This window comes from Haplochromis burtoni, unplaced genomic scaffold, assembly GCF_018398535.1.
Source record: "Haplochromis burtoni strain Fernald_Lab_line unplaced genomic scaffold, NCSU_Asbu1 Contig_415, whole genome shotgun sequence".
Classification (NCBI taxonomy): Eukaryota; Metazoa; Chordata; class Actinopteri; order Cichliformes; family Cichlidae; genus Haplochromis; species Haplochromis burtoni.
This window is the reverse complement of record NW_024582776.1, coordinates 341,438-353,722: the sequence shown is the minus strand read 5'-3', so window position 1 is coordinate 353,722 and position 12,285 is coordinate 341,438. Positions and strand designations below refer to the sequence as shown.

At 42.0% G+C, this 12,285-nt stretch overlaps 1 protein-coding gene across 1 annotated transcript; it reads right to left on the bottom strand.

The window, feature by feature from the left end:
- Positions 1–211: 211 nt before the first annotated feature.
- On the bottom strand, positions 212–5,580 carry krt8 (keratin 8). The gene is made up of 8 exons (XM_005944818.2): positions 5,061–5,580; positions 3,241–3,449; positions 2,575–2,635; positions 2,212–2,307; positions 1,749–1,913; positions 1,534–1,659; positions 1,185–1,449; positions 212–1,072 (listed from the first exon to the last, which is right to left on the bottom strand). Exons 1-8 carry the CDS (start codon positions 5,451–5,453, stop codon positions 819–821), a joined length of 1,569 nt encoding a protein of 522 aa, XP_005944880.1. The 5' UTR covers positions 5,454–5,580; the 3' UTR covers positions 212–818.
- Positions 5,581–12,285: the final 6,705 nt, after the last annotated feature.

Sequence of the window (12,285 nt, the reverse complement as noted above, 5' to 3'; positions counted from 1 at the left end):
ATAATACAAAAAAACCCGATAATCCAACGACCCCTGTGAACAAGTCCCCGGCAAGAAAGGGAAGGATGAACCTCTGGCTCATGGAGGGGCAACAATCTACTGTGACTTGTTGGGCAGTGAAACAAGGGAGACTGTTTAGACTCTACTATCACTACTATTCCTTCTAGTTTTCAGTCTGGACCACTATTTATTTAAAAAACAAAGAAACACCTTTTTACCTTCAGTAAACACATTTTTATTTGGATTGGTAGCAAAAACAGCACCTCAGGACAACAGGTTGGTGTGGGCAGCCTCCTAAGGGGTCAAACAGTTTCAGTTACAGGGCACGCACAGAGACACATGCACTACCTACTGTAGCAGGCAATTTTACGACATTTTTTGACCATGAACACTGGAGCACTGTGTCAGTACATTCACATTCCTCTGACAACACCACTGTCTATTTGATGCACCGCAAAGGCACTTTAAGCATGGAACAGCAGTTGCATAGATTTCAAGGGAGCGTGACACATCTGTGTTTTATTCCTAGCTGAAGTAGGCCCAGGTTTTATCGGACTTTTTTAAACAAACAACTATTTTTAGTACAAACTGTCAGAAAACAGACATACAAAACAAAATCCTTTGGTCCCTTTCAAATCTTTGGTAGTGTTACAATCATTTATTACTTTGTTAAGAACATGTAAAGGCTCTGAAGAGTGGCTGGCAAGCTTTTGTTTCAGACTTGTTTATTGGGTTGGGGGTGAACTGTGACTATATAACTACCATAGAGGCAGAGAAGATCATAGCAGACAGGCAGCTACACCTCTAGACTAGACCGCTCAATCCTCAATGACTTCAGAGGACTCAGACACCACTTTGCCATCCTTGGTCTCAATCATCTTGATCACAACATTCTTCTTAGTCTGGGTGCTGTATCCACCGGCACTGCCGCTGCTGCTGCTGAAGCCACCACTACTGTATCCACCACCGTATCCACTACCGTATCCACTACCGTATCCGCCACTGAAACCGCTGGAGTAGGTGCTCGAGTAGCTGCTCTTCATGCTGTCCATGGGGAATCCACTGTAGCTTGCTGTTGAGAGACAATACTTTAACTTACAAATGTTCAATTAATCTGTTAAACCTGAAAACTACGAGAGAATCCAAACTACAAGTGCTGCAGGATGTCACTGAAGGGAACTTACTGCTCTGCTGGGAGATGTTGATAGCCTTGATGCCGTTTGCCAATCTGTCCTCTTCTCCCTCCAGGAGTTTTCTGTACGTGGCGATCTCAATGTCCAAAGCCAGCTTGACGTTCATTAGGTCCTGGTATTCTCTAATCTGGCGGGCCATGTCCTGTTTAGCTCTCTGCAGGGCATCTTCCAGGTCCTTGATGCGGGCCTTGGCGTCCTTCACAGCCAGCTCGCCACGCTCCTCTGCCTCAGCAATCTGGGCCTCCAGGTTGGCACGCTAACAGATGATTGATAACGGAATAAGACTTTGTCCAAACAACTGGCAGAAATTGACTAGGCTAAGTGTGGTGGCTGAAAATACCTGTCCCTTGACGGCGTCAATCTCTGACTGTAGTCTCTGGATCATGCGGTTAAGGTCTGCGATCTCTGTCTTTGTAGACCTCAAGTCATCTCCATATCTGTTGGCGGATGTCTGCATCTCCTCATACTAAATAAACATTAATAAAGCAAAATATTACAAACCCGAAAGTCTCTAATGAGAACGACCTGATAAACGTAATAGGAATCGTCTGTTACCTTGGTCTTATACCATGTCTCTGCCTCAGCACGGGTACGGTTGGCAATATCCTCATACTGTGCCTTAACCTCTGCAACAATGGCATCCATGTCCAGGTTGCGGCTGTTGTCCATCTCCACGATGACTGATGTGTCCTTGATCTGGCTCTGGAGCTCACGCAGTTCCTAGTCAAAAAGGAAAGAGAAGAAGAGGTGAAAGATTAGTCATGTAAACCCCAGAATGAAACGCTTAAAACTAACACACTCAAAGAGGTGCTGTAAGGAAATATGCTAAAAAGATGAAAAAATCAAGATTGCTGCAAAGGCAAAACATATTCCAAAAGGATACCACAAACATCATAAGAATGCCATGACAGGGAAGATAAATGCTGATGAAAGCAGCAAGTGGTTTAGTGGTTGGAGGTTTTGAAGCCAAAAGGGAAGCAGGGAAAAACAATGCAGTCACGCTGATTTTGTGCCGTACCTCCTCATAGATCGACCTGAGGAAGTTAATCTCATCTGTCAAACTCTCCAGCTTAGCCTCCAGCTCAACCTTATTCATGTAGGCCTCATCGACATCCTGGAAGAAAGAAATGAAAAGCAAAACTTTTGTTAGAACACGAGGCTAATTTAAGAAAAGTTGTACCTTCTTAACATCGACTCCAACCCACCTAGGGTTAGAGTCTTTTTTTATAGAACACCCAAACGGTAAAGCTTTTAACAGAAAGACTATATGAGACATGTAACATATCCTAGTTTCTGAATTTCTGTGGCTCAAACAACAGTTGACCCCCCCCACCCCGGCCCAGCAGATGTTACAATGCTGTAAGAAAAAAACAGTGCTGACCTTCTTGATCAGGACAAAGTCATTCTCACACTCTGTGCGCTTGTTGATCTCGTCTTCATACCTGAAAGGATAAAGACAATAGTATTTATGAGGCCATTTTGAAAATCCAGAAATAACTCATTGTATTTCAGTGTTTTTAAACTAAAGTAACACTAGGTGGTGCAAGACCACCATAACTGATTGGTGAACTCCTTTGGGACATTTGCCTCACACAGTGTTTGTTGACTCTGGGCCAAGAGGTGTTGCTGATATTTCTCCCTTGGGAACCCCTCAGCTGATGTGCCCCATTTGTCTGCAGACAACTAAAGAGCGCATGCAGCACTGCTGTCCTCTGATGGAGATATGTGCACGCCAGCATGGACACAATCAAGCTTGTTTCCCTCTTGTGTAAAAGCTATAGACAGGTCTGCTGACAGCCAACTCACGAGCCATGAGCTTTACCTCCACTCATACGTAATGTAATGGGTGTTTGGAACATGCTTCCTGAGTGTTGTAATTCCCTCGAGTAAGTGTGACGCAAAACAACGGACAGATGTAGGGAGTAGTCTGTACAGCTCACTCAAATGTAAGGCTTCTTTTGTGCACATATTAGTTGAATGGAAACAGATGAATCCTACATAAAACATACGTAGTACATACGTACTGACCCCCTCCCTCCACACTCACTTGTTCTTGAAGTCTTCCACCAGGCCCTGCATGTTGTGCAGGTCAGCCTCCAGCTTCATCTTGTCGTTGCCCAGGCTGTCCAGCTGTCTGCGAAGGTTGGCGATGTAAGCCTCGAACATGGCGTCGATGTTGGAGCGGGTGGTGGTCTGTCCCTGCAGCAGGCTCCACTTGGTCTCCAACATTTTGTTCTGCTGCTCCAGGAAGCGGACCTGAGGTTCACAGAAAGAGGCAGAAAAGACAGGGTTATGCATCTGACTGTGTACAGTCATCTATGGATGAATATAAGCAAGCAGTAATTTTTACATTTTTGCTTGTTGTTAGACGTGAGTTATTATGAAACTTCCTTGTAAAGTATGAGCGTGCGGTCGATGGGACCCTGATGTAATAGAATAGCTTTATCTAAGGATTCAGTTACCATCAACATGGCCATCAACCTCGCCATTTGCCACCTATTGTCTTTGTTGTTCTTGTCTATGTTTTGTAAGCTGCTCTGCTGCCAGACTGGCTGTTGTGTTTTTCCAAAGGAAGGTATGCATGACATGCTCGCATCCTGACAGGAGGTAGGGGGTTGGAAAAAAGCAGTGATGGAGGAACAGCTTTAGCTGACCATTCTCCCGCATGTCTTCCTGTTTTTGTGCGACAAATAAAAAAAGGGGCGAAGCTGAGTTTTGTCGGCAGGCAGACGAAGAAAGGTCAATATTTAACCGCGTAATATGGATGTGCTGAATGGAGAGAATATGAAGCTAGATGGGGCAAAGTGAAGAGCTGTGTGGTTTGCATACTTGCATACTAAAAAGAGAAACAGTGAAAGCAGATATGTGACTCATTGGACCTTGGACCATGAGACAGTGCACTCTAAAGCTGAGGCCTAACTGCCTCCTGTTGTCTTCATTAGAGCTGGAGAGAAATCAGATAACAGAAGTGGCTCCAAATACAGCACACGAAATAAAAGACATGTGGGCGGAAGTTTGTTTGCTCGGTGTCAAAGCATGCAAAATGCACTCTAGCTTCCTTAATCATTGCTCTGGGAGTAACAGGGTCGATATGTAGCCAGTCAGCTGGCACTGGCGAGAACATGAAACCAACTGGCCTTTTTAAATATTAACCCACTCCTGAGAGCTCAGAGGACAAATACTCTACTGAGTGTCACACAAACTTTTATGTACTTCACTGCTGATTAGAAAGATAAAAACTTCATGTGCTGATACACCCGGTGGGCATTCTTTATACAGTGTGTCACTGTGAAAGACGCCATTGTCACAAAGGTAACAACAGCACTCAGTACTGACTGTATGTGTGTATTTGGCAGGGGTGGGGGCCAGCAGGGAGAGCCACACCCCAAGTAAAGGGAGGGACTATTCCCAAGGTAACTCGTATCACAAGCCCTGAGCTCTGCCCTGACACACCCTGAACTTTTTTCTTCTCTCCTCTCTCTCTCTCTTTGTCTTCGTTTCTCATTCTACACGTCTGTTTTTCATCACTATAAAAGGGCAGCCAGAGCCAAAAGATATGAGAGCCTAACCCCGAGTTGCCTTTTGCAGCATTTGTGGGAGGGAAGCAAAGAGAGGAATAAATCAAATTTCCCCATGCAGCAAAAGTGAGGAAATCAGCATTACAGAACATGTGGCGAACATATGGGTCTCCCTCTCGAATGTTGCATAACAGTGTAACAGCTCTGAAATACGTACAATACAGCATTTTTAGCACACTTTGCCCAAGCTTTCAGCTTTCAGTGCAACCAAAGTAGCTCCTGCTTGAGAAGACTAAAACAGCCTGAAACTTTGAGCTACACTCATCTGACCACTACTACAAACTCTTACCTTGTCAATGAAGGAAGCAAAGCGGTTGTTGAGGCTCTTGATCTGCTCCTTCTCCTGGGTGCGGACAACTTGGATGTTGGGGTCAATCTCCAGGTTCAGGGGGGCCAGAAGGCTCTTGTTCACAGTCACAGCAGTGATGGTCTGGCCACCACCCAAACTACCACCATAGCCCAAACCCATGCCCATTGCTCCTGAGCCACCCATGCCTGAGCTCACGCTGTAGGCAGAGGACCTGGTGATGCCACCACCCACAAACTGACTAGGGGCACCATAGGAACTCCTGGCAGAGTACCTCTTGCTGGCAGAAATACCCGATCCACCATAGGAACTGCTGCTGAAGTTCCTTGGAGCAGAAGAGCTCTTGTAACTCATCGTGTTCACCCTGTAAGACATTGTGAAGTAGTTTTTCTTTTGGATGAAAAAAGTCTGGGTAGGTCAGACCAAGTGGCTCGGTAAATAAGGCAGGCAGTCAGGCAGGCCAGCAGTCGGGAGAGACCAGAGTGGATAGAAAGACGAGAATCTACTGAAGAGTTTTAAAGCTTTCCCCAGTGGGAGGGGACTTCAGTGACTTCAGGCTTTAGATGCCATTGGCTGCAAGTCTATGACAGGGAGGGCTGGGCTGTAACTTTACACTTCTATGACACACGGTCCAGTCATTCAAAACCATTACCTGCCCTTTCTACAGGCTTCTCTGGGTTGTAAGAAAAAACTTTTCTTTTTGAGGAATGTGGAGATATTTCTCTCCTCAGTCTGTCTCTTTCCTAGTAAAAGTATTCAAGCACACTACAAATAAAATGCTTTGTAGTAATAATGATTGTATTCCAGCTGAAGCTTTGTATGACAAAAACTGCAGCATTAGCGTGTGGGGGCTGGTGCCTGAGTGGGTGGTTGATAAGCAGCTCAGCAGTTCTCGCACATGTACGTGAGTTACATCTGTACAACAAAAGATGATCTGTTATAATTCATTGATAAGGCATTTGTGAACTGGTATGTGTAAGAAGGGAGGTGTCATCTTAATGAAACAAACAATGAATATGGAATGTAGACTGGGATGCACTGGGATGTCTATTCTGCAAGGAATTCCTTCACCCTCCTTTCTGTGACTTCAACACAAATAACACATCATCACAGATCATTCAGCTCCACCAAGTCTGTGTACAGATCTTTCTGATGTCTGTCCAAAACCCATTTCAGCAGGACACTGCAAATTTGCAGTATCATATATTCAAATAACAGGTTGGACTACAAGTTGTTGTGGATGCAGTTTAAAACTTGTGTACGAATTAACTTTTTAAATGTTAGCTTCCTGCAGTTTTGCTATCTCTTATTCAGCATTGTAGGAGTTAGAACTTTTTATTTTCTTACTTTGAGTTAGCAGCAAAGATTTACACTGATCCCACGCTTAACCTAGCCAGCAACAGCCAGCAGCCGGTTAGGGATATCTTAGCTTGCATTCCTTATACAACTGAAAGTTATTCTTACTCTGTTAAATAACCTATAAATCATTAGTAAAATATTAACTAACAGGCCAGTGATTAACCATTTATAAAGGGTCTCTTATTAGTTTCAATAGGAAATGTTTTCTTTTTTAATATTTATTTTAATTAGTACAGAAATCTAGCTTACATGCTAACAGGCTAGCCTGGCCTTTTGTCAAGCTAAGGTAAATGACTGCCGTTTGTCGATTTCAGCTGGCCCACTTCAATCAAGCTTGTAAAACTATACATTGTTTAAAAGCATACTTTAAATATAGTAACATTTTTATGACGATATCCAGAGCAATAGAGAAAAACTTAGCTTCTGTATTATTAATAGTGGAAGGCTGGCTTCTTGAATAACTACTGCTGCAGACTTCATCATCAGAGTCCAGAAAAAATGGTTTCATGCTCTTACTGTGATTTATAAAAAAACAAAACAACAAAGTGTAGGTTAATGGATTAGTCACTTTGATGTGTCTTAGTTTGTATTTATTTATGGTTTGTCCTTGTCCCCTAGCTGGTTGTGGTAAATGACGGGTTTTCCCTTTAACATTGTAGCCTCTTTACCTTACAAAATAAAGCACCTCGGAGTTTATTGCTAGTTTATGAATAAAACGAATAGAGATAGTTGATAACCAGACAGGACAATTTAATTTTTGAAAATCCAACCTTGTTTTAAACAAGAGTGAAAGAGTTCTAATATTTTCATCGGGGCTCAAGATCCTCTGCAGCTACAGGGAACCTGTATGCAAACCCCAGTCTGTGCCTTAGCACATCACATGTACAGGTCTGTGTACTTTCATCTGCAAACCAGGTGAACTGCACAAACCAGCAGGCTTTTGATACAATCCACCAAGAAGTATGTCAGGTTAACGCCACTAAGCCTGAGGCTATTAAAAAACAATGAACACAAGTGCTTGACAGTTTATTCATGCATATATACACTGTGCTGTTATACATTAGCAGTTGTTTAAATGATGTGCACGCTTCTCAGCTAAACAGTTGGGATGCCTTGTTGTTCTCTCTAAACATGTTCCCAAATTCACAGCTGATACCTGAGGGAGTTTGTGTAAATGCGACTACAGTAACTTCATGTTTTTACCAGACTACAGGACAGGATGTTGTGTCAAAAGTCTTTCCACCAATACCCGCCCTGCGTTCTTCTCCTCCCTCATTCATTTCCTCCTTCAGTGCCTCGCCACAATGAGTCATGAGTCTTGGCATTACCGATTCAACCCTCTCTACCATACCCTCTCTCCTCCATTTTCTGTAGCCTTCTTTTTTCCCGCCAGTGCCTCTTGGCCTCATAACTGTCATGGAAACATGCAGAAATAAAACACAGCGGTCCCATCACCATCTTTGAAATGCCAAATCGATGCCAGCTGAAGAGCTCTACCAAGTTGCAAAGCACATAGGGACTGAAGTGCTATGTGGCAATGTTGCCATGGTATTGTGAGTTGCTGTGGTTGTCACGCTGGTGAATCTGTTAAGCGACAAATACAAACTAAAGAGGGAACTCCTGTTGGGCTCTGTGTACGTCATATGACAGCAGTGAAATCATAGTTCTCATATAGTATCAGCAGATTATGAATCACGTAGGATGTCGATTTAATCAACAGGAGTGAGTCACAGTTTTCTCTCAGACCGTCTGGAAGTAAATTGAATTTCAGTAAATTCCAACATGAATTATGAAACTTTGTTGGGATGCCGTATGACTCGAATCATTTTATTTATTTAAAACACTGGAAAACCGACAGAAGGAAAATCCTCGTTTTCAGTGGTTCCATGTGACTAAATACAACAACAAAATCAAACAGCAGTATAAGAAAACTGTATCAAGTTGGTACAATTTTCACTATAAGTGACTGAGTGGGGTCATGCACAATCACATCATTCTGTGTTGCTGCAGGCTGACAAACACCTGCCTCCTTCCAAAGCTTTTTCAGCATCATAGGTTTGATTTTATTTAACTTTTCCAGTTTTAACCACCAAACGTTTTGTGGGAAACCTTGACTAAAAGAACTAGGGTGTCGACAGTTATTGAGTTTTTCTACAGCAAATATTCTTAACATTATACACCTGCCCACGTGATGTTTTCCTTATGTATTTTGGTATTAAATTGATTAGCATACCATCATTTAATAAAAATCATGCATGAGGAAGGATTCCTGTATAACACATGGTGATGTTGTAGGCATTTATTTGTTTATTAAAAGGTAAAAAAAAAATGTAAAATTGCACGCACTGACACTAAGACAAATCAATAAATATAACAGGGACAATTTAATGGTTTGATAGCTGTTAGCATTCTTATAAAAACTGGCTAATAAGTAAAGTTATTCATGAAGGATACTTAAAGTTTGTTAAAGCACATTCCCGATACATGGTGCATATTAAATGATGCTTTTACATGCATCTTTATTATCTTTTTGATGAGATACTAAACTGTATCAGATCAACTGAAAGGGATCAGTCTTCATGTTCTGTCCACACTCAAAAAAGTATTTACACCCAAAATACTGACTTTAAATATAAGTGGATTACTTTTCCGTGTGAGATTGTTACATAAGGACCGTGTAAAATGTTAAATTTAATGGAATCTGGTCCAAAAAACAAAAAAAAACTTTCTTTGTAAAAATGATGTTTACAGCTTTCCTGTAATCACTTTAAAACTGCTCCTCAGTTTCACTCCTACTCCCTTTGAGTAGCTATAATTTGATCAGTGTCCTCTTCATCAGAGTGGGCTGATTTTAGCACTGCTCTTTCTTCAATCACATGACACCTGAAACAAAGAGGATTCTTCTATTTCCGCTTTGTGTAGTCTTCCACTGAGATAAATGAGACAAAGGCACAGAACGTCAGCATCAGCAGATACCTGTTTGCAATAAAACCTCACACAGAGGGTAATCATAAGGCTTCCTTCTCTTCCCATATTGGTAAAGCACTGTAATTGCAACACGTTTATCTGATTTTGAATTTTATATACTTAACGAAAAGATGGTTTCAGTCTACGCCTGTCATTCACACCGTCCACCTAAGCCAGATGTAATGATGCTTTCATCATCACCAGCACATGCTTGAAGTTTTTTTCACCATCTGTCATTAAAACATCAACAACCTGAGACTGACCGTGTGTCTGCCAGCTAATCACATGCCTTTGAGGCAGCTGATTCTCTGGTTTGACTGGGACTAAGGCATTCACCGGGATGAATGAGAACACAGAGAGGTGGACCTTCACACCAACACACAACATATCAAAGGACCCGTTGCTGTCACATCAACCCGCAGCTCTCACAAGGTGTGTCTAAGTGTGTCACAAGCTACTTTGGTGTGTGGGTGTGTGTGGGCAGGTACAGAGTCTGTCATGTTGATGGGTGTAACACTCTCGCCCCTATGTGCCTCTTGACCTTAAAGGACACACAGGGTGGAGGAGAAACTTACTCATCCTGCAAGATCTTAAAAGATGGAGAAATTACAGGGTGAACTTGTGACTTGTCACCGAAATGCATTAAGTACAGTTACACCACTAAAAGCATTAAAAGTCAAATTTAACAACTGCGTAACTCTTTTGGGTTTTGGATTTTTGGCTTTTTCAGAATTTTAACTGGAGGATTTGTCTTCACTCTTAATGCACACCAGTCCTTCCTGACAGGATACCCTGCACTCGCCCTGCACTTTGAACCACCCTTTGTGTTTTCAGGGAACATTGTTTTCCAATTGAACCTTCTATACCATAAATTGTTAAACAGGACCCTTCCTGTCAGACTGCACAAACCTGTTTGTTTCACTTGAGTTCCCTCTGGAAAAGTCGGGGGGTGGGGGGGTCTTAACACAACTAAAGAAAAGGGCCTCTGAAGTTTGCAGCACAAGCCTGCTAAGCAATAAATGTTTAAGTATGTCAGCTGTATGTTTTAACCAGTGTTTGCAGACCGATTCGATAGGTATGCACAGTAAGAAACTAGTGACAAAGTGCACAGACTCATCAAAGGTTGCAGATCAAGAGAGTCTGAGGGTCAGGCAGGGAAACCACCAATGTAACAATATTAACAATGTTTCAGTTCTACTTAGGTGAACCACCATATAAAGTGTCAGGACTCTAGGACATACTGCAAACCTTCACACAATAATCTGTTGCACAATTAAACCAGTATTTTCCATGTTATAACTTGTAATAATAGATATAACGCTAACTCTAACCCACAAATCCTGACTTTGGCAAAAACTTGTCAGAGTCATTTTTCTTGGAAAAAGTGTCAACACATGCAGTTTTCTTCACAGTAATGTAATGGCAACAAGCATGCATGCTATGTAGTTTGTAATGTGCATGTAATGCTAATCCTTCATTAGAAAGCAACCAGTTAATACAAGATTTAAATGTTAAAGTTGTCCTCTTCTGCCATTTGTTTGTTTCAGAATATGACCAAAGTTTTAAATATTGATACATGCTCAGGATTCACTCATTTGTGCATGGTAGAACTGGTGCACATGGTAAAATGCACAAATGTAGATTGATTCGTAGCTATGAAATCGTTTACCTCAGTGTGGAGGAGTTGGGGATTTGCCCCTTCCTGAGCTTGGTTCTTTTTTTTTTATCCCCCTGTCGTCAAGTACCAGATCAGTGGATAACACGAAGAGAATGGATGGAAGGATGGATCAACCTCCAATCTTCTGATATGAGGATGAGCTACATTACCAACAAAGCTGCAGTTCCCTCATAATCCAGTATGTCACCTTGATTAAAGTGATTAATGTTGATGTTAATGTTAATGATGTTAATTTTGCACCAATTTTAGTTGAATAGTTAAGGCTGAAGCAATGTGGAGTTATGCTATCCCCAATCAAACGACCTCTTAAAGAGGTCCATTAATCTTTGTCATTCACAGTGCAGTTGCAACACAAAATAATTTATTTGCCACACATAGGCATAAAGGCATAAGCGTGCTGCGTTGTGTGCCAAACGCAAATAGGAACAAAAACCACACCTACTGCTGGTTAGAGGTTGGAGCAAGCCAAATATCATTGATAAATACCCTGTCTAACAGGTGTGAAAAGGCTGAATGAGTGGGGAGCATGTAAATACAACATGAAAGAGTCCCATCAGACACAATACGTTCTTTATGCATTGCTGATTTTTTTTTTAATGAAATTTGAAACTCAGATGGTGATCAGGGCCTTTAGGTCATGGAAGGACTAGAAAAAAATAAAATAGTGAGCAACTATAACAATAGATAACTGGGATTAGGATTTTGCCCATTCTGTTTGTTATTCTCCCCTTTTGGGTTGATATTAAAATGGGAGAAGGAACGAGGGACTGGCAGCAGTAGGTGCATGTAGCCTACGACAAGCTACATCTGTTGTGTTGTTAGCCAGAGTGAAACAGGTTAGTGCTGTAGCTTTCAGTGTATACAGGTGCAGTAGAAGCACTGCTCTGCTCCCTCACAGTAAATCCTTCTACAGCCCCAGAATCATCCTCCATACCAGGTTTTGACCTATTATTTCAAGCGTGCCAGTCATTCCTTCTCAAACACGAGTTTGGATTCAGAGTTCTGTTTGTGATTCCTGCATGACAACTCGGTGGTTACCAGGGTAACGCTCAGGCAGGTAATCACTAACACCTGTTGAAAGCTGAAAACAGGCTGACTCTTAAATTCTTCTTCAAATAGATGCACAGTGAAAATTTAACCAGAACTAAAACTAAGCCCTCCACCACACACACACACACACACACACACACACACACACACACA

Bases quoted from the DNA above. Each gene is read 5' to 3' on its own strand.
- krt8 (XM_005944818.2), bottom strand. From the start codon at position 5,453: ATGTCTTACAGGGTGAACACGATGAGTTACAAGAGCTCTTCTGCTCCA. The intron at 3,450-5,060 runs GTAAGAGTTTGT...TGTGAACCTCAG, and splicing joins TTGCTTCCTTCATTGACAAG to GTCCGCTTCCTGGAGCAGCA. The intron at 1,073-1,184 runs GTAAGTTCCCTT...GTCTCTCAACAG, and splicing joins CAACATCTCCCAGCAGAGCA to CAAGCTACAGTGGATTCCCC.